This window comes from Giraffa tippelskirchi, chromosome X (assembly GCF_054371585.1).
Source record: "Giraffa tippelskirchi isolate mGirTip1 chromosome X, T2T-mGirTip1v1.2.pri, whole genome shotgun sequence".
Lineage (NCBI taxonomy): Eukaryota > Metazoa > Chordata > Mammalia > Artiodactyla > Giraffidae > Giraffa > Giraffa tippelskirchi.
The window spans coordinates 15,264,496-15,285,496 of NC_137289.1; the positions used below are offsets into that span (position 1 = coordinate 15,264,496).

General features: G+C 44.3%; 1 protein-coding gene across 4 annotated transcripts in view; it reads left to right on the top strand.

Annotated features, from left to right (window-relative positions):
* FGF13 (fibroblast growth factor 13) overlaps positions 1 to 21,001 on the top strand; it is an 833,122-nt gene that overhangs the window by 745,974 nt on the left and 66,147 nt on the right. The window contains exon 1 of one of the 4 annotated variants that reach the window (XM_081565117.1): positions 19,116 to 20,086. The exons of the other annotated variants lie outside the window; for them this stretch is intronic. Within the exon in view, the coding sequence (XP_081421243.1) occupies positions 19,900 to 20,086 (187 nt within the window). The 5' untranslated portion in view covers positions 19,116 to 19,899. Of the gene's footprint in view, positions 1 to 19,115; positions 20,087 to 21,001 lie in introns of those variants that run through there. 4 annotated transcript variants of the gene reach the window in all.

A 21,001-nucleotide genomic window follows, 5' to 3' on the forward strand; every position in this document is an offset into this window, starting at 1 on the left:
AGACAATCTCTTTAACAAGTGGTGCTGGGAAAACTGGTCAACCACTTGTAAAAGAATGAAACTAGAACATTTTCTAACACCATACACAAAAATAAACTCAAAGTGGATTAAAGATCTAAATGAAAGACCAGAAACTATCAAACTCTTAGAGGAAAACATAGGCAAAACACTCTCCGACATAAACCACAGCAGGATCCTCCATGACCCACCTCCCAGAATATTGGAAATAAAAGCAAAAATAAACAAATGGGACCTAATTAAACTTAAAAGCTTTTGCACAACAAAGGAAACTATAAGCAAGGTGAAAAGACAGCCTTCAGAATGGGAGAAAATAATAGCAAATGAAGCAACTGACAAAGAATTAATCTCAAAAATATACAAGCAGCTCCTGCAGCTGAAGTCCAGAAAAATAAACGACCCAATCAAAAAATGGGCCAAAGAACTAAACAGACATTTCTCCAAAGAAGACATACAGATGGCTAACAAACACATGAAAAGATGCTCAACATCACTCAGTATCAGAGAAATGCAAATCAAAACCGCAATGAGGTACCATTTCACGCCAGTCAGAATGGCTGCTATCCAAAAGACTACAAGCAATAAATGCTGGAGAGGGTGTGGAGAAAAGGGAACCCTCTTACACTGTTGGTGGGAATGCAAACTAGTACAGCCACTATGGAGAACAGTGTGGAGATTCCTCAAAAAACTGGGAATAGAACTGCCATACGACCCAGCAATCCCACTGCTGGGTATACACACCGAGAAAACCAGAATTGAAAGAGACGCGTGTACCCTAATGTTCATTGCCACACTGTTTATAATAACCAGGACATGGAAGCAACCTAGATGTCCATCAGCAGATGGATGGATAAGGAAGCTGTGGTACATATACACAATGGAATATTACTCAGCCATTAAAAAGAATACATTTGAATCAGTTCTATTGAGATGGATGAAACTGGAGCCCATTATACAGAGTGAAGTAAGCCAGAAAGAAAAACACCAATACAGTATACTAATGCATATATATGGAATTTGATAGATGGTAACGATAACCCTGTATGTGAGACAGAATAAGAGACACAGATGCATAGAACAGTCTTATGGACTCTGAGGGAGAAAGTGAGGGTGGGACATTCTGAGAGAATAGCATTGAAACATGTATATTATCCTATGTGAAACAGAACACCATTCCAGATTCGATGCATGAGACAAATGCTCAGGGCTGGGGCAATGGGATGACCCAGAGGGATGGGATGGGGAGGGAGGTGGGAGGTGGGTTCAGGATGGGGAACACATGTATATCCATGGCTGATTCATGTCAATAAATGACAAAAACCACTACAATATTGTAAAGTAATTAGCCCCCAACTAAAATAAATAAATTTATTAACAAAAAACAAACAAACAAAAAGCATCAGTTCTTCAATGCTCAACCTTCTTCATGGTCCAACTCTCACAAGCATACATGACTACTGGAAAAACCATAGCTTTGACTAGGCAGACCTTTGTTGGCAAAGTGGTCTCTGCTTTTCAGTATGCTGAAAGTTGTTCACTGTAAAATTCTCCAGGTCAGAATACTGGAGTGGGTAGCCATTCCTTTCTCCAGGGGATCTTTCCTACCCAGGGATCAAACCCAGGTCTCCTGCATTACAGGCAGATTCTTTACCAGCTGAGCCACCAGGGAAGCCCAAGAATACTGGAGTGTGTAGCCTATCCCTTCTCCAGCAGATCTTCCTGACCCAGGAGTCAACCTCGGGTCTCCTGCATTGCAGGCGGATTCTTTACCAACTGAGCTATCAGGGAAGCCTTTTACATGAGGATTTTATGACCTGCTTCTGACAAGGGAGGATGGAAGGTCAGTGACTTACCTGCTTTTGCTGTTTTCTCTAACTCCTTCAGCTTAACATTTTCAATATGCCCAAGTGTCCTATTTAGGGGCAGCATGTCCTCAACTCCATCAAATGCAGTAGAAATTTCTGGAGTTGTTACAGTAGGAAAGGTGGTTATTTTCTACACTCTTCATGAGGCTGAATTCCTACCATATATGAAGCATCAGCTAGACCACTTCTCCTTTTAGAGGCCTTCCCTGACCTTCAAATCTCGACTAGTTTCTTCGGTATTACTCCCGAAGAGTGTTCTGTTCTTTTGCTTTATAGCAGGAATCACAATTTCCAGCTAGTTATTTATGTTTGAGAGTCCAGTCTCTGGCTATCCATGTGAGCCCAATCACATCTGCCTTGTTTACTACTGAATACCTGCAAATCAGCACGGCACATAGTAAGTGCTCCAAGAACATTCGTCAAATGGATGAATGAAGAGTAAATACCTTAAAGAAGAGAATGAGGGAGAAAATTAGAGGACCTCGGGCAGAATCCTGTGGAATTCAAATGGTCAGAAAGAGAAAAAGGAGACTGAGAAGGAGCAATCAAATATAGATAGGAGGAAAACCAGGAGAACAGGATCTCAGAGAAGCCTATGGAAGAATGTCAAGAAGAGAATGATCACTGGCATCCAGTGCTGCTAAAAGGTTGTGCAAAGTAATGACTGAGAAGCAGTCATTGGATGTAACAATAAGAAGGTTATTGATGATCTTAGTAAAAAACAATTTTAGTGTTATGATGGAAATAAAGTGTGAATTGAGATTTCTAGTCAATATGTTGAACTATTAGAGAAGCCCCTGTCCTTCCCTAAAAATGTACAAAGAGCAGATAAAATCTAAGCATGTCTTTGACAATACGAAGGTTCTAAATCCAAAAGAAAATTTCCAGGTGATAGAAACAAAGCAGCAATTCAAAGCCAAAGCAAACTGCAACAGTTGAAGCTAAATGGTCATCAAGAGTATTATACCTGGATATATATCTTGGAGCTTAAGGTGAAACCATGGTAAAGAATCTGCCTACAATACAGGAGACCAGGGTTCAGTCCCTGGATCAGGAAGATCCCCCTGGAGAAGGGAATGGCAACCCACTCCAGTATTCTTGCCTGGATAATTCCTGAGAATTGCAGACAAGCCTGGTGGGCTATAGTTCATGGGGTCACAATGAGTCAGACATGACTGAGTGACTAACACACTCAGGTGAAACCACAGCCCTGACACAGAGCCTTGAGCTTCCTTCATAAACTTAGAAGCCAAAAGTCCATGCTCATGATGAATCAGGACTCAAGGCCTGGGATGCAGAATACAGGTGGTGTGTCCTCTCTGGGCCTAGAGTGTAAAAAGATCAAAGCCCCACATCTTAATTTTTCCTAACAAGATGGGAAATTTAAAAACTGACTTTGATCCAGTGAAACCCAGAGAATGCCGGCAGAGAAAGAACACAAAATTGTAGAGATAGATAACTCTGCTTTCCGGGGTTCACATAGGACTTCTATAGAAAAGAACTCTCCTGCTGAAGGTGAGCCCCTCAGATTTACAGAGCAAGAAGAGAAATAAGTCATTGCAGGGGTGGTCAGAAGCGACAATAAACAAGGTAATCTATATTCCAGAAAAGTTGTATAATAAGGCAAGATGGAAAAGACTTTAACATAAGCATCTTCAAAATGTTCAATAGGATAAAGGAAGGAATAGAATCCATAAAGTATAAACAGCTCATTATCAAAAAATAGCAGATATATTAGAAAAGATGAAACAGACATTATAAAAATTATATATGTATATACATATATATATATATGTACAGTAAGCCCCCTACATATGAACAAGTCCTGTTCTGAGAGTGCATCCATAAGTCCAGTTTGTTTTTAAGTCCAACAAAGTTAGTCTATGTCCCCAGCTAACATAATCAGCTATATAGTACTGTACTCTAATAGGTTTATAATACTTTTCACACAAATAAGACATAAAAAACAAACAAAAAGTAAAACATTCTTAATCTTATAGTACAGTACCTTGAAAAGTACAGTAGTACCAGCTACATCACTGCTGCTTCTATGCTTGCTTCTGGACATCCTGGGCTTGAAATAAACATACTGTACTATTGTGCTCTATATGATGCTGTGCAGTAAAGTACACAGAAGTACAACCACTTGTACAGGATGCATGCATGTGACAATGTATGCCAGACATGTGAACTAACTTTCATGATTGGACCCGGAATGCACATTTGCACCTTTGAAAATTCTCAGCTTGAAGGACTTACTGTATACACATGCTTGTATGTATATACATATATACTTTTAATACGCTATATATATTTTATGTTATATAATGTATAATACAGTATTTGTGTGTGCATTGATGGAATAAAAACAAAATCAATCAATAGACTAAATTCAACTAGAGAGGGGATCAGTGAAGCACCCTGATTCTACAAAGTTAAATAGTTGGGACTAGGAAAGAGAAGGAAGAAAGGGAATGGAGGAGAGAATAAAGTTTCACGTACACCTAACAGAAGTTTCAGAAGAAGAATAGACAGCAATTGAAGGGGAAACATTTGATGAAGAGTTGATGGCTAAATTTCGAGAATTGAACCAAAACAATTGAACAATTGAAGGAGCATAAGAAGGGGAACACAACGAATAGGAATATTTTAAATATATTCAAATACCAACCGAATACTAGTTGTCCTCTAAAAGGGATATTGAAATCTATCAGGAAGAATTGCTAAGAATACACACACACACACACACACACACACACACACACAATGTTATATGATAAAATTAGAGTGAATGGTGAATGTGAAGAAGGTAAGTGGAGAGTGTTGGTAAAAACCATATTTTTTCATGAATCCTGGCCATGAAGGGTAAAAAACTTGAACGAGAGCTGAATGAGCTTGTGTGACATGGAAATTTATGCAACGTGAATAGCAAAAGCAACACAGTGAGCTTATGTGTACACTCACATGCACACACATTCATAGAGCTGGTAGAATAAAATGGCAGGGGACTTTGGAGTATAGTTGATTTACGATGTGTTAGTTTCTGCTGTACACCAAAGTGATTCAGTTATGCATATATATGTGTGCATGTATTCTTTTTCATATTCTTTCCCATTATGGTTTATCACAAGATATTGAATATAGTGCCCTGTGCTATGTAGTAGGACCTTGTTTATCCATTCCATATGTAATAGTTTGCATTAGCTAGTCCCAAACTTAAAATCACAGTGAAAAGTGAAAGTGTCTAGTCACTCAGTTGGGTCCGACTTGTTGCGACCCCATGGAGCATAGCCTGTCAGGCTCCTCTGTCCATGGAATTATCCAGGCAAGAATACCAGAGTGGGTTGCCATTCTCCTCTCCAGGGGCTCTTCCTGGCCCAGGGATCAAATCCAGGTCTCTTGTATTGCAAGCAGATTCTCTACCGTCTGAGCCACCAATCGCAGGAGACTTTTATTTTATTTTATACTGATTCTTTACTAATTTATTTATTTTGAATTTATATTTACTAATTTAGATTGGATTCTATCAGCAAGGATGTATGTATGTATGAATGTGTGTGTGTGTGTGTGTTGATTTGCTACTGATGTATATTTGCTATATCATTAATTATTTTTCAACTGTAAAAGATTTATTTAACATCATCTTTCCTACAATTTTTGAAAAGAAAAAGAAAAAATGGTGAGAAGGACTGAAAGGGCAGTTTTAAAGTGAATACATCAGCGTTATGAAGAATTCCTTACATTTTCATGGTTTTCCTCATTCATCTCTAGTAGGTGACGTTTTCGTCATGGAGTGTGAGACCACAAATCAGTGTTTAGGAACTACTGCTTTAGATGCTGCCTTTAAGGGCGTATAAAAGTTTTATCACTTTATATAGTAACATCACATAAGATAATTTTATAAATTCAGAAAACACTGAAGCACCATTAAAACATGACTTTAGTCATGACCTCATGCATTGGGGACTTTTAAATTGAGGGATTCTCCAAAGCTCTTAGTTCCCTTGAAGCCATTCAGGCAGCCTATTCTGTCATTTAAAATGTCACCACTAGAGGCGCTCTTTTGTATTGATAGTTTAATATTGCCTCCATAAAATCCTTGTTAGAATGAGCCACTTGCCAAGGAGGGGGGGTCATGAGAACATTACTAGTAATCATTAATCCAGCACTGATGAGAGGAGCTGGAGCTGTCTTATTGGAAAGCGGTGACCCAGGGATGCGATATGGGAAAGGACAATATTAATGAAGGAATAGAATTAGGACAACCCAGAACTTAAAGACTTATCTGTAAGAGCTGGCTCTTGTGGAACCTCTAAAGGATGGCGGGCATGTGGGCTGAGATATTGGCTTAATGCATTGTCTGCAGCCTGTCTGGAGTGTATACACACACACACGTACATACAGTATTTTGTCTTGGTTCTTACAGTGAAATGGGGTACTGTTGTTTCCCTTGACAATTCTAAGTATATTTTTTTTCAGACCAAAGTATACCAAGATTATGATAGAGAAAGTAGGCACTGGCATTTTAGCAGCAGGAAGAGGAATGACTAAGTAGGAAGATTTTTTCTAATATGTTTACAATATATTCAAACAGTAACCAAATCATAATTGTCCCTCTCCAATAGGAATATTGACATCTAAAGAGGAATTACTAGGATTATCTGGTTGGGACAGTCATTTCCCTATAATCTTTAATTCATTAGCTTACAGTTTTAGCATCATCATCATAAAATTATTTAACAACTGCCCACACGCAAATCTCTGGTCATTAAGCTAACCCGTTATTGCAGGAGGAGAATGTGTAACTCACTGTGGTATACATGCCAATTCAATTTTCATTTTGATTGGCATCTTTCCAAGGAGATTACTTCTACTAAACCCTCTGCTGATGGAAGTTGTAAATCGATAAACTACTGTACACTTGAACATCACCGTTGACAATATTGTGTGGAACACGATCGATGGAAAAGGGAAGACTTTGCTTACAAGCAAGAAATAAACAACTCACAAACGTCTATCAGAACCTCCACATAACACATTTTATTTTTCCCGATCCCCAGAATGCCTAATGACCATACCTATAATCAATATTTCACAGAAAAGTACACTCCTGAAGAATGCTTACAATAAGGGATCAACTTGTTGCCAAGTGATTCAAAGTGTAGGGGTATAAAAATTCAAGATTGTGCTCTTTAACAAGTGGTGCTGGGAAAACTGGTCAACCACTTGTAAAAGAATGAAACTAGAACACTTTATAACACCATACACAAAAATAAACTCAAAATGGATTAAAGATCTAAATGTAAGACCAGAAACGATAAAACTCATAGAGGAAAACAGGCAAAAGACTCTCTGACATAAATCATAGCAGTATTCTCTATGACCCACCTCCCGGAGTAATAGAAATAAAAGCAAAAATAAACAAATGGGACCTAATTAAACTTAAAAGCTTTTGCACAACGAAGGAAACTATAAGCAAGGTGAAAAGACAGCCTTCGGAATGGGAGAAAATAATAGCAAATGAAGCAACTGACAAAGAATTAATCTCAAAAATATACAAGCAACTCCTGCAGCTCAATTCCAGAAAAATAAACGACCCAATCAAAAAATGGGCCAAAGAACTAAACAGACATTTCTCCAAAAAAGACATACAGATGGCTAATAAACACATGAAAAGATGCTCAACATCACTCATTATCAGAGAAATGCAAATCAAAACCACAATGAGGTACCATCTCACACCGGTCAGAATGGCTGCTATCAAAAAGTCTACAAGCAATGAATGCTGGAGACAGTGAGGAGAAAAAGGAACCCTCTTACACTGTTGGTGGGAATGCAAACTAGTACAGCCACTATGGAGAACAGTGTGGAGATTGCTTAAAACAGTGGAAATAGAACTGCCATCAGTTCAATTCAGTCGCTCAGTCATGTCCGACTCTTTGCGACCCCATGAACTGCAGCACGCTAGGCCTCTCTGTCCATCACCAACTCCCGGAGTCTACCCAAACCCATATCCATCGAGTCAGTGATGCCATCCAACCATCTCATCCTCTGTTGTCCCCTTCTCCTCCTGCCCCCAATCCTACCCAGCATTAGGGTCTTTTCCAATGAGTCAACTCTTCGCATGAGGTGGCCAAAGTTTTGGAGTTTCAGCTTCAACATCAGTCCTTCCAATGAACACCCAGGATTGATCTCTTTTAGGATGGATTGATTGGATCTCCTTGCAGTCCAAGGGACTCTCAAGAGTCTTCTCCAACACCACAGTTCAAAAGCATCAATTCTGCGGTGCTCAGCCTTCTTCACCGTCCAACTCTCACATCCATACATGACCACTGGAAAAACCATAGCCTTGACTAGACGGACTTTTGTTGGCAAAGTAATGTCTCTGCTTTTAAATATGCTATCTAGGTTGGCCACCCACTGCTGGGCATACACACCGAGGAAACCAGAATTGAAAGAGACATGTGCACCCAACATTCATCGCAGCACTGTTTACAATAGCCAGGACGTGGAAGCAACCTAGATGTCTATCGGCAGACGAATGGATCAGAAAGTTGTGGTACATATACACAATGGAATATTACTCAGCTATTAAAAAGAATGCATTTGAATCAGTTCTAATAAGGTGGATGAAACTGGAGCTTATTCTACAGAGTGAAGTAAGTCAGAAAGAAAAACACCAGTACAGTATATTAACGCATATATATGGAATTTAGAAAGATGGTAACAATGACCCTACATGCGAGACAGCAAAAGAGACACAGATGTAAAGAACAGACTTTTGGACTCTGTGGGAGAAGGCGAGGGTGGGATGATTTGAGAGAATAGCATTGAAACATGTATATTATCATATGTGAAATAGATCGCCAATCCAGATTCAATGCATGAGACAGGGTGCTCAAGGCTGGTGCACTGGGATGACCCGGAGGGATGGGATGGGGAGGGAGGTGGGAGGGGGGTTCAGGATGGGGAACACATGTACACCCATGGCTGATTCATGTCAATGTATGGCAGAAACCACCACATTATTGTAAAGTAATTAGCCTCCAATTAAATAATTTTTTTTAATTCAAGATTGTGTAAATCCTCTCACCTCAGTGTAAGTAATATATCCCGGTAAGAATTCAGCACCAAGAGTCAGTTTAACCCAGGTTTGAAGTCTGGCTTTACCCAGTTTCGTTCCCCAACTCCCTAGCTCTTTCTCATCCTCCAGAATTCATCCTCCAAGATGTTTTTGTTTTTTTTTTTTCCTGAAGCTGACCTCTCCTGCCCAGAGTTAGCTGTGCCTTCTTTTGTGTGCTCCCAACACTTTGGACATTTGGTCCCACTCTTACTGTGCTTAATCACATTTGATTTTAGTCTATTTATTTCTCTTTCTCCTCCACTTGAGGCCAAGGACAGTCTCTGGAGAGACAATAGAGCCCTTTTACGAACATGGGATATAAGTCAGAATGCATGGATTTGAATCCACCACTTCCTACCTGAATGAACTCAGTAACCTCTCTTTGCCTCAGCTTGTTCATCTGCAGAATGGGGATAAGCTCAGAAGATTGTTGTAAGTATTAAATGAGTAAATAAGGACCAGGTACTTAGATAATGCCAGAGATATAGTTCAGTTCAGTTCAGTTGTTCAGTCGTGTCCGACGTTTTGCGACCCCATGGACTGCAGCACGCCAGGCTTCCCTGTCCTTCGCTGTCTCCTGGAGTTTGCTCAAACTCATGCCCATCGAGTCGGTGATGCCATCCAACCATCTCATCCTCTGTCATCCCCTTCTCCTGCCTTCAATCTTTCCCAGCATCAGAGTCTTCTCTAATGAGTCAGCTCTTCACATCAGGTGGCCAAAGTTTGGAGCTTCAGCTTCATCATCAGTCCTTCCAATGAATATTCAGGATTGATTTCCTTCAGGATGGACTGTCTTGATATAGTTGGTGCTCAGTAAATTGTTGTTGTCATTTAGTGGCTAAGTCATGTCTGACTCTTTTGCAACCCCATGGACTGTAGCCTACCAGGCTTCTCTGTCCATGGGATTTCCCAGACAAGAATACAGGAGTAGGTTGCCATTTCCTCCTCCAGGGGATCTTCCTGACCCAGGGATGTAGCTGTTTTTACCTTTGCATCTTTCAGGTACCTTTGCATCCCTTCAGGGTGTAGCTCGGTACATGGAAAATGGTTCTCAGTAAATTTTAAATCAAGGAATGAACAATCTGGTCCAGGACAAATTCATTTCACTTCTCTTGTCTCTGATCGCTTCTCTAAAATGAGATTGTTAATTGAGCATCAAGGCCCCTGTTATGAAATCAGGTTCTAAAGTTGCTTGAGGTCTTCAGTGGTTACAGGAGAAGTTAGTAAATAATTTCAATCTCTTGATTGTTTGTCAGAAGGGAAACGTTGGAGCAAATTAGTTAGAATGGATCTAGAGGAACCCCTGATTGCAAAAGAATAGTCATGGGCGTCAGAGCATGGAAGTGAATACATTGTGTGTAATATTTTTCTCTCTTTTGGCTGAACTCAAGCTTCCTGTAGCTGAAAGCAGATGGCACAAAAAAGCTTACAGTGTGCAAAGCCAGTTCCAGTTTTCCCTGTAAAAAAAAGAACCGAGGGAATTGGGAGTCACTTTAACTTCTCATCTCTGCTACGAAGGGGTGAAGATCAAGTCCAGGAAATGTTATGTATCATAGCATTCCAAACCTCAGATGATGTGAGTCAGACCAGGTCCGGTGCTCAAAGTACTCCCTGGGCTGAGAAACACAGAATAACATCAAGCAGTGATTTATAATCATTGAATTTATTTATTTTTGGCTGAGCTGGGTCTTTGTTGCTGTGCGTGGGCTTTCTCTAGTTGTGGCGAGAGGGGGCTACTCTGTCACTGTGGTGCATGGGCTCCTAGTTGTGGTGGCTTCTCTTGTTGCAGAGTGCATGCCTAGTAGTTGCAGCTTGTGGGCTCATGAGCAAGACCAGAAATCGAACCTGTGTCCCCTGCATTTGCAGGTGGATTATTTAACCACTGGACCACCAGGGAAGTCCTAATCTTTGAATTTTAGTGAGAAAGGTAGTGAAGTTTTCTTTAAATATCACCCTAAGAAGCTATTATTCAAAGTGTATGAACTATGCTAATAATTATGCATAGGTCATATCTATTCTTGTTTGTTTCATAATTCACTTTTGTTTAAAAAAGAAAAAACATGTGAGTTGAAAATCATTCTATATTTCATCTTTTCCTGTTACCCAAGTCAAAAGACAGTCATATCAAGCACCACTGCTCAGCAACCCAAATTTCAAACCCAATGCCAAGAAGAAAAGGTCTGGCCTTGTAAACATAACATTGTATTGTCTGAGAATCCTTAGTTTAAATACAGGCTCTGCCACCTATGTACAGGCCGGGAAACCATAGATGCCAGTCTCACTAGACTTCCCTTTCTCATCTGTAAGTGGCAGTAATGATAACACTTTACAAGTTCTTGTAGGGATTACGAAAAATACTGATGTCACATCACTTGTTGGTGTTGTTCAGTTGCTCATTTGTGTTCGACTCTCTGAGACCCCATGAACTGCCGCACCCCAGACTTCCCTGTCCTTCACTATCTCCCTGAGTTTGCTCAATCTCATATCCATTGAGTCAGTGATGCCGTCCAACCATCTCATCCACTGTCATCCCCTTCTCCTCTTCCCTTCAATCTGTCCCAGCATCAGGGTCTTTTCCAGTGAGTCGGCTCTTTGCATCAGGTGGCCACAGTATTGGAGCTTCAGCTTCAGCATCAGCCCTTCTCATTCAGGGTTGATTTCCTTTAGGATTGACTGGTTTCATTTCCTTGTTGTCCAAGGGACTCTCAAGAGTCTTCTCCAGCACCATGCTTCGAAAGCATCAATTCTTCGGCACTCAGCCTTCTTGATGGTCCAACTCTCACACCCATACATGACTACTGGAAAAACCATAGCTTTGACTATATGGACCTTTGTCAGCAAAGTGATGTCTCTGCTTTTTAATACACTCTCTAGATTTGCCATAGCTTTTCTTCCAAGGAGCAAGTGTCTTTTAATTTCGTGGCTGCAGTCACCATCTGCAGCGATTTTGGAGCCCAAGGAAATGAAATCTGACACTGTTTCCACTTTTTGCCCATCTGGTTGTCATCCACTTAACAAGTTGTTTATCCAATTATAACAACAGTATTTATTGTTATCACCATTTGAAACCCCAGTTTAGGGGGGGAAAAAAACAACCCAAAACCAAAAAACGAATGAACAACAACTAAAGCAGTGTGGAAGGTTTAAAAATCCTCTCAGGCATCTGACTGGTTCTCAGGTGGATCATTGACCTGGCTTTTGTCCCCTTCTTAGAATCTGATGGATACCATCTCCCCCAAATTCAGTCGGTTCTCCTGCCCACATTCTGGCTGCAGTCTGTAAAGAGATGTGTTAAGACTTAATCCTGAGAGAGCACTGAAGTAGTTTCTCATTACCTCTCTGCTCCTGTAAAAGATGGCAACTCTTGATAGGAAGTTGATGGAAACAATATCATTGGCAAATAGGAAATCCTTCCAGAGTTCCTTATCAGTTCAGTTCAGTCACTCAGTCGTGTCTGACTCTTTGTGACCCCATGGACTGCAGCACACCAGGCTTCCCTGTCCATCACCAACTGCCGGAGCTTACTCAAACTCATGTCCATCGAGCCAGTGATACCATCCAAACATCTCGTCCTCTGTCACCCCCTTCTCCTCCCGCATTCAATCTTTCCCAGCATCAGGGTCTTTTCCAATGAGTCAGCTCTTCGCATCAGGTGGCCAAAGTATTGGAGCTTCAGCTTCAGCATCTGTCCTCCCAATGAATATTCAGGACTGATTTCCTTTAGGATTGATGGGTTTGATCTCCCTGCAGCCCCAGGGACTCTCAAGAGTCTTCTCCAACACCACAGTTCAAAAGCATCAATTCTTCAGCGCTCAGCTTTCTTTATAGTCCAACTCTCACATCCATACATGACTACTGGAAAAACCATAGCATTGAGTAGACTAGACAAAACCACAGCTTTAACTAGACTAGAGTTCCTTATGTTGGTTGTGAATCCTGCCCCACCCCCCCACCCCACACCCACCCCCCCACCCCACGCCCACCCCAGGCTAGGTAACAGGGAAGGTTAGATTGTTTGCAAACACTGTATGCCCTTCCTCACATCTGGGGTTTAGATCACTTTGCTCCAGAAATCCTATTTCCTGAAACAGCTTAGATGCAGAAAAATGACTGATGGTCGGCTTCTGGCTCAAATCCTCCCATTATTTTTTCCCCTAGCTTTTCATTTAGATTACTTGGTTAACTGGGCAAGAAATGAACCCCGTGTTACAGATATTTTGCCTCTGAGTTTTGCGCATTTCTTGTCTGCCCTAAGTGTTTCATCATAGAAACATCTCATTTATATTTGTTAGTCACCAGTTAGTTCATAAAATAGCAACTATTCCTTCAAGATCTTCAAATATGATTGAACAAAACTAAATTGATTTCAGAGAAGCTGGTGTCATTGCTGGCTTGGGACACTGTGTCACCACTGGGGCAAACCATTTGGTTGAGAATAGATATATTGTATCTGCAAAGTATTAACCACACGTTGCATGAGAGAAACTTTCAAAAATGGATGTGACTGCCTTGACCCGAGTGCTCCAAGTTCACTAAATATGGTCTTCCAAAGGCAAAGCTACTAGGAGTCTCCATGCTCCATCAGACAGGACCATACGCTTTCTCAGTAATGGCCTTGCTACCCTTTTCGTCATGACTCCTTCTTGGTTACAGGTCATGAGTATGTGAATAGTGTGTGTGTTCATACTCAGTCGCTAAGTCATGTCCGACTCCTTGAGATCTCATTGACTGTAGCCCTCCAGGTTTCTCCGTCCATGGGATTTCCTAGGCAGGAATACTGGAGTGGGTTGCCATTTCCTTCTCCAGGGGATCTTCCTGACTCAGAGATGGAAGCCACATCTACTGCTTGGCAGGTGTACTCTTTACCACTGTGCCAACTGGGAAGACCATGTGAATAGAGCATAGTTTTAAATCACAGATTGAGAGTCTTGAGCCCACATATCCACTAAGGTAGAAAAGGTTTCTATTGGAGTCACAAAATCTTCTATCAAAAAATCTGCTGATTTTCACCTATGGTATTGGACACCTTTGCTGAAAAGAATGTTTTCCCTGTACAAAACTTCAATCCCCACATATTGAAGCTTAAGCTCATTTTCTTGTGATCCTTCCTCTCTCCTAATCCTCAAGGGAAAAAGGTCCATCTCAGTCATCTGGTATTTTTCTCCAGGTTTTCTTAATTAAAATGACTAAGCAGGTATTCAGAGGCCTTGAACCCTTGATGTTGCTGCTGCTATGGCTAATTAAATGGCAAAGAGCGGAATTCATAGGTATGATTAATTCCATCAGGATACTTTATGGTTTTAAAGTTCATAAATTATGAAAGAATGAAATTTTTATATGGGTTATAGGATTTTTCTTCATAAGGATCAGAATCAATTAGTATGTTCCCCACTGATTTTATTTATCTATTTCTTTGATTTAAATATAAACCAGAGGTAGCTTCAGTACATTCTACAGCTTAAGTATTTTCCCTGGCTTTTCATTCTGAATGGGGATCAGGAGAGTCAAGTCACTCTTTCTGTCTCTAGAATTCCAGTGTGACATTCATGAGATTTCCTTAAATCATATTTTTCTTTCTGCTTGGAGTTATGTTGCAAGAGCTTTTGCTAATGGCTTTTCTCTAATCTCCTCATTTGTATTTCTATCCAGTCATTTCTCTGGGCTTTTGGATATAATTAAATAGACCACAAAAGGTGGTACTTGCTACCCAGTCTCTTCAATATCCTCTCTGCTGCCCTAGTCAGTTACTGGCAGGATCCCAGTGTTGCTTGACCCCGGTACACTTGAATCCACCTCCCACTCCCAGTGTCCTCCCTTTGAGTTCATCATGAGTTCTGGACCTGGTAACTTGTCACTCAGATGTTTTGATGGACTGTTAGTGAAGGTGCAGAGCCAACCGGCAAGAGGCTCTGATGTTTATCTTCACAGAGGAAGGGTGTTTGAAATCTTTTCCGAGTTTCAGAAAGACAGCCAATTCCTTCCTGCTCAGAAAGTATTGAGGCTGCTCCTGATTAGGCTATCTCAAGTCTCTCGTTTTTACTCATCACAGTCACATCTGTTTGGGTTTCTGTCTCTCTCCTGGAGATGCCTCTTGAGAGCAGGTCCCCTCAGCTTCTTTCCAGCTCCTCTGAGTCCTGCCAAAAGAGACTGGCAGACCACAATCAGCCTTCTCTGTTCCAATAGCTCACATACCTCTCCCTGAAAAGAATACCAAAGCCTGCTTCTCAACTGAACCTAGGAGGAATGGAGCCAAAGAGACTTTCAGATTTTTCTTTGAGATTCCCATGGAGAGTTTATATTCTAATGGGAAGAGAAAGGGCAAAGGGCAAGTATGAGGAGGGCATGATGAAAAGGTAGGAGGAATAGGGGCACAGGTGCAAAAATCATAGGCTCCCAGAGTCAAGAAGACTTTCTAGAACATCTCATCCCAGGGTTTTCAAATGTTTTGTCTTCAGCAGTGACATCTTTTTTATTTTTATTTTTTTTTGTAAGAAATCATACTTACGAGTCCCAGTATATAAAAGTGAGGAAAGCGGAAGTGCTATGATTGAAACACAGGTGAGGGAGCATACATCCTTCTACTCTTTGGGTTCTGCAGGATACAACTGGAAAACCATCTATCATGTTTCAAACCATCTATCATGTTTCAAGGATGACTTTAAAGATGGGAAAACAAGCCCCAACAGGGGAAATGACATGATAAAGGTCACACAGTGGTAGAGATTCAGACCTGTGCCTCCTGTCACTCAGGCTAGAACTCCTTGTGAGTTGACTTGGAGAAAGGAGCCAAGAATTTTTTCTTCCTGAATCGGATGAAGGAGAGAGCCTGGTGGAAAGTGCAGTGAGTATCAAAGGTCTGGGAGGAGTTGTGGTGAGTAGGGCCACCCAGCATAGAGGAGTTGTGAGCCTTGGAGTTAAGCAGGAAGAATTGAAACTCTGGATCTGTAGGAGATCTGGGAGCAGGGTGAACTGGTAGGAACAGAGCAAGACAGGAGAAAAGGGCACACTGGAAGTGAGTGTCAAAGGAAAGGGCTTTCCAGGTGGCTCGGTGGTAAAGAATCCACCTACTAATGCAGGAGATGCAAGAGATGTGGGTTTGATCCCTGGGTCAGGAAGATCCCCTGGAAGAGGAAATGGCAACCCACTCCAATATTCTTGCCTGGAGAACCCTATGGACAGAGGAGCCTAGCAGGCTACAGTCCATAGGGTCACACAGAGTCAGACACGACTGAGCAACTGAGCATGCATGTACATCAAAGGAAAGTTCTTGATTCATCCTCCCACTGAAATGCCACACTGCTGGGCTGGGGTGGCAGTGAGACAGAAAGGAAAGGCAAAATATGCTTCTCTAGGGTGACCTGCAAGTCTTTCTTTCATTATTGCCTTCTCAAGATGAATGAGTTTTTAGCACAGGTCTCCTCTGCGGGTTTCATTGTTGTATTAACACACTTCTCTGAGAGCATCTGAGAAAGACACAGGAGAGTTAGGAAAGGATGAAAAGCTCTGCTCCATTAATGGTTAAAGTGATTGTACAACACAATTTGGACCCAAAATGAAAATGGGTTTCCTTCAGTCCTTCCCCCACCCCTCTTTCCCCAACACCCCCCTCCCTTGCCGTGATCCCTCTCCAGTGACAGCCCTCAGAGTTCTCTTCCTGGAGGAGAGAGCACGCATGTGGTCTGTAGACAGATCACAGAGAGTTAGAGGCCCCTATGTCTGGTCTTACCCATCACATGTCATTTGTTTTCCTGTCCGTGGAGTTGAAAGGATAAAGGGAGGATAAAAATCAGCAGAAGTACATTTTATGGGCTGACAGGGACATGGGGCAGGGAGAGACTCTGGTTGCCCTTATACCACTCATTTTTCAAGAGATGTTAGAGCAAGAAAGATATATATAAACACCCAGAGAATCATCTGGTTGTCAGCTTTGACCCAGTGATTTCATGTGTTCATAGCATAGGCTTTAATTCTCTAATTCATATGTTTGAAAAAAAGCCTGGGGTGGTGGGTAAGAGTCAGGAAAAGAGCTGATGCATTTACATGTTTGTGTTTGAGTCTCTGTAATGGTGCGTCGCTTCTCTTCATTATATATCCCTGAAGTCTTCTCTGCATCTGTTTACCTCATATCCCACCTGCAAATACCTTGTGAGTGACAAGCAAACAGTGAGTGCTGACCTGGTGGAGAAGCAGTGGGAAGAGCCTGGGAAAGCCCTCATTATTTTCTCAGTACCATCCCCTTATTCTTCCCAAGTTCTGTCCCTTGTCTGAATCAGGACTCTGTTTTTCTTTAGCTTTGTCATGCCTGCTTTGGTACAAGGTCCCAAGAGAGAAACAAGAGGAAAAAAAGGTGGGTTTGTGGTGGTCGGGGGGGGGGAGTCTTGAAGGCAGTACACAGCAGAAGGTAAAAGCATGTACAATGAGTAGGAATCTCTTAACTGTCCATCCCACACCCCAAATATTTGGTCCTAGTCAGAGCTGCTTTCAACCTCTCTTTTGGGGAGATTATTTCCCTTCATTGTAGTTGGAATTTAAATCAAATACCTTCTGAGCCAGGAAACATCTTTGTACCCTTCAGAATCAGTTATCAATCAGTCACTTGTAAATTATTTTTAATAAACTTTTCTTGAGTTTAAACTGTGTGACAGAAAACGTGCCAGGAGATGGGAATATAGTGGTGACCAAGACCCAGTCCCAGTTTTTACGGCATTCAGAGTCCCGAGGGAGCAGCCCAGGGTTTTTCCCCCAGGAATTAAAGTCTAAAGATACTTCAGTGGACTTGAAATGCTAAAACTTTTCTACCTTGTCCTCCCTTTTCTCTTGGGAAAACGCAAAGCACAAAAGAGCAGTAGACTAACCTGCAGGAAATTTCAGACTGTTCGACATCATTGTCCCGTGTCTATCCATTTCAGTCACTGCAACCTTCAGGCCAGTGCACTTCAGCAGACACAGCTGTGCTTCCCATAGGGCAAGAGACACTTCAAGATTGGGGAAAGATGGAAGGGGGGTGGCAGCAGCCTACCCGGTGGAGCAGTGAAATTTACAGAAGGTTCAAGAGCTTTAACTCTGACGGGCTAAAAGTAAGAAGCCTGAAAGATTTCAGTTTCTTAGTTGAGGCTCAGGCCCAAGAGCTCAGGAAAGGGCCAGAGCCTGGGCATTTGGTTTTGCATCTACAGCAGTTCTGAAAAGAGCTGGAGGTCTAGCCAAGCAGTAGTGATAGCTCCATGTCAGGGCCGACCTACTGTTGAGGGGCTTTCTTTCTGGCATAGAAATCAAGTAAGAGATGGGCAGAACGTGTGAATTGAGTGAGGCGAGCAAAAAGCCACACTGCATTCCTGAATTGGAGGGAGGCAGGCTGCCTGAGCTTGAGAAGCAGAGAAAATAAAAAAAAAAAAAAAGAAGTTAGGGTACTGGAGACGCGCCAGAGCTTAAAGAAAGGCTCAGCTCTGCATTTCCCAGATACTGCTTATGCACACGACTTCTTTGCGTGGATCCCAAAGCCGAACTGAACGGTGAGGGGGCGCAGAGGGAAAACGGGGTTCGGACGGCACAAACTGGTCTGAAATGAAAAGTCAGCAAAAACCACTGGGTGGCAGCGTGGTGTGCGGGCGCAGCTCTGCAGTGCCTGCTGCTACTGCTGCTGCCGCGGGGGGAGGCTGAACCAGTCTGCGAGCCCCGGCCTCGCTCCTGAATGGCTACAAGTGTCGCCATGCGAAAAACCTCAGCGAGTGTGTGTTAGAAGGGCAGTGCGTGTTGTGAGTCCCAGCCTGGGGCAGGGGGCTGGCGAACTTCCGCTGGGCTCCACCCCGGGTGTCGTGGGGCCAACTCAGAATCACCCAGTAACGGAACATCCCACTCTGCCATCCCCCAGCTCCAAGCAACCCCCACCCGCCTCCCCGCTCCTCCAACCCAACCGCCTCATCCCGGTGTCGCCTCCATCACTGTTTCCGCCCGAGGCTCCTCTGGGGAAGAGGAGGGGAGGAGGGTTTGGGAGATGGGGCAGTGCCGGAGCCCCGACAGGTGTTAGCCCGAGCGGCCCGCCGGGGACTTGGGGGGATGGGGCGGGTGGGGGCGGCCGGCGGCGGGGCGCCAGCGGGCTGGGCTCCGGGAGGGAGGGGCCACCGGGGGAGGGGGCCGCGGGAGGCCGTCGCGCTCTTCCGGAGGGTGCCTGCGGCGACAGAATTCCTATACTGAGTCGGTGCCGCGCCCAGAGCAGCAGTGGCGGCAGCGGCGGCAGCGAAGATGCGAGGCCATTACCTGTTTGAGCCGCGTCGGAAAGCTGGCACGGGCCAACTTTTCCCGATCGGCGGGCCAAGAAGTTGCAAGGACTAGTGGGAGGCTCGGAGGGGCCCGGGCGAGGGCGCGCCCCCCACCCCCCCAACCCCGCACGGTTCCTCCATCCCCCCCTCCCTGCCGCCGCCCGCGCTCCCGGCCTCTCTCTCCCGCCCGCGCTCCCTCCCTCCGCCCGCCTCCCTCCTCCGGCCCCCTCCGCGCGGCACCGGGCGGGGGGTGCCGCCAAACTCCGACCCGAGCCACTTGGGCTCGCACAGTGTCCTCCGGGCGCAGGGGCCGAGCGCACGCACTCGCGCCGCTCTGCCGCCACCGCCGGCCAGCCAGTCTAGTCCGCGATCCCGGCCCGGGGCTGTGGCGTCGGCTCGGACCCAGGCAAGCCGGCCGCCCCCGCGGGAGCCGGACCACCGCCGGAGGAGCTCGGCCGGGATGCTGAGCCCCCTCCTCGGCTGAAGCCCGAGCGCCGAAAAGCCCGGGCAAGCGCCGGCTCCGGAGACGAAGGCGGCGGAGGCGCGAGACCGACCGGGCGAGCGGCGGAGGCGCGGGAGGAGGAGGCGAACCCGGAGAGGGGCCGCGAAAGAAGTGGTGGTGGTGGGCGTCGTGGCCATGGCGGCGGCTATCGCCAGCTCGCTCATCCGGCAGAAGCGACAAGCCCGCGAGCGCGAGAAATCGAACGCCTGCAAGTGTGTCAGCAGCCCCAGCAAAGGCAAGACCAGCTGCGACAAAAACAAGTTAAACGTCTTTTCCCGGGTCAAACTCTTCGGCTCCAAGAAGAGGCGCAGAAGGAGACCAGGTTGGAAGGGGGCTCTTGGCTGGCTTTTTTTTTTTTCCCTCTCTCTGTACTTTACGAGTGTGGAGGGGGCCGGGGGGCGTGGATGGAAGCGGAGGGGAGTTTGTCGGGGGCCCATCTAGTGCGGATGTGGCCACCTAGCCGGTGTGCGTGCGTGGGAAGCGATCGCTCTCTCGCCTCCTTCGTAACAGTAACAGGCTTGCTGCATTGCAACTGCCGTGGGACAGGCGCAGAGCTGGGGGGCATACCCTGCCCAGCGGGCGCGCCGTCAGCTTCAGACAGGCCACATGTGTGCAAGCCCGGGAGCTCTGGGCAGCCGTGTGTATGGCGTGTTTTGCAGGCGCGGAGCTGGGCAGACCCCTGCCCACCCCTCCCCCAGGAAGAACCCAGGGAATCCCTCCCTTGCCTTCATCCCCGCAGCGCTGACCCTTCCCCTCCCAGCTTCTACCCTCAAGGACCGTGGGCTTCCGCTATCTAGGCATTCTGTTTCTTTGGTCACTTTTAAGCTTACCGGGACAGACTTGTGGTGTAGCTTTGAAATATTTGCTGGAGAGGAGGGGGTGAATTCCTAGAACCTGTGGCCGAGAGCTTAGTGATCTGGTTCGACTAGTCAAATTGGTTGGTTACTTGCTCCTAAAATGCAGGATTGAAGAGAGAATTTAACCAGATCGTGGGTCCCTTTGAACCTATTCAGTGAGAAGAGCAGCGCGGTGTTCCGGCGCCAGGGGAAATTCACACAGCTCGAGGTGTCGGGTTGCGTCAAGGTAGACCTTCAGGCGAAGAAGCAGCTTATTTGGCTCTTCTTAACCAAATGGATCCTTTACTCAATTTTCTTACTTGTACTAGATAAATATTACAGAATTTCTGACGTATCAGTCTGTTATTTCGCTATTTGTGTGTTCTACCCACCCTGGAATG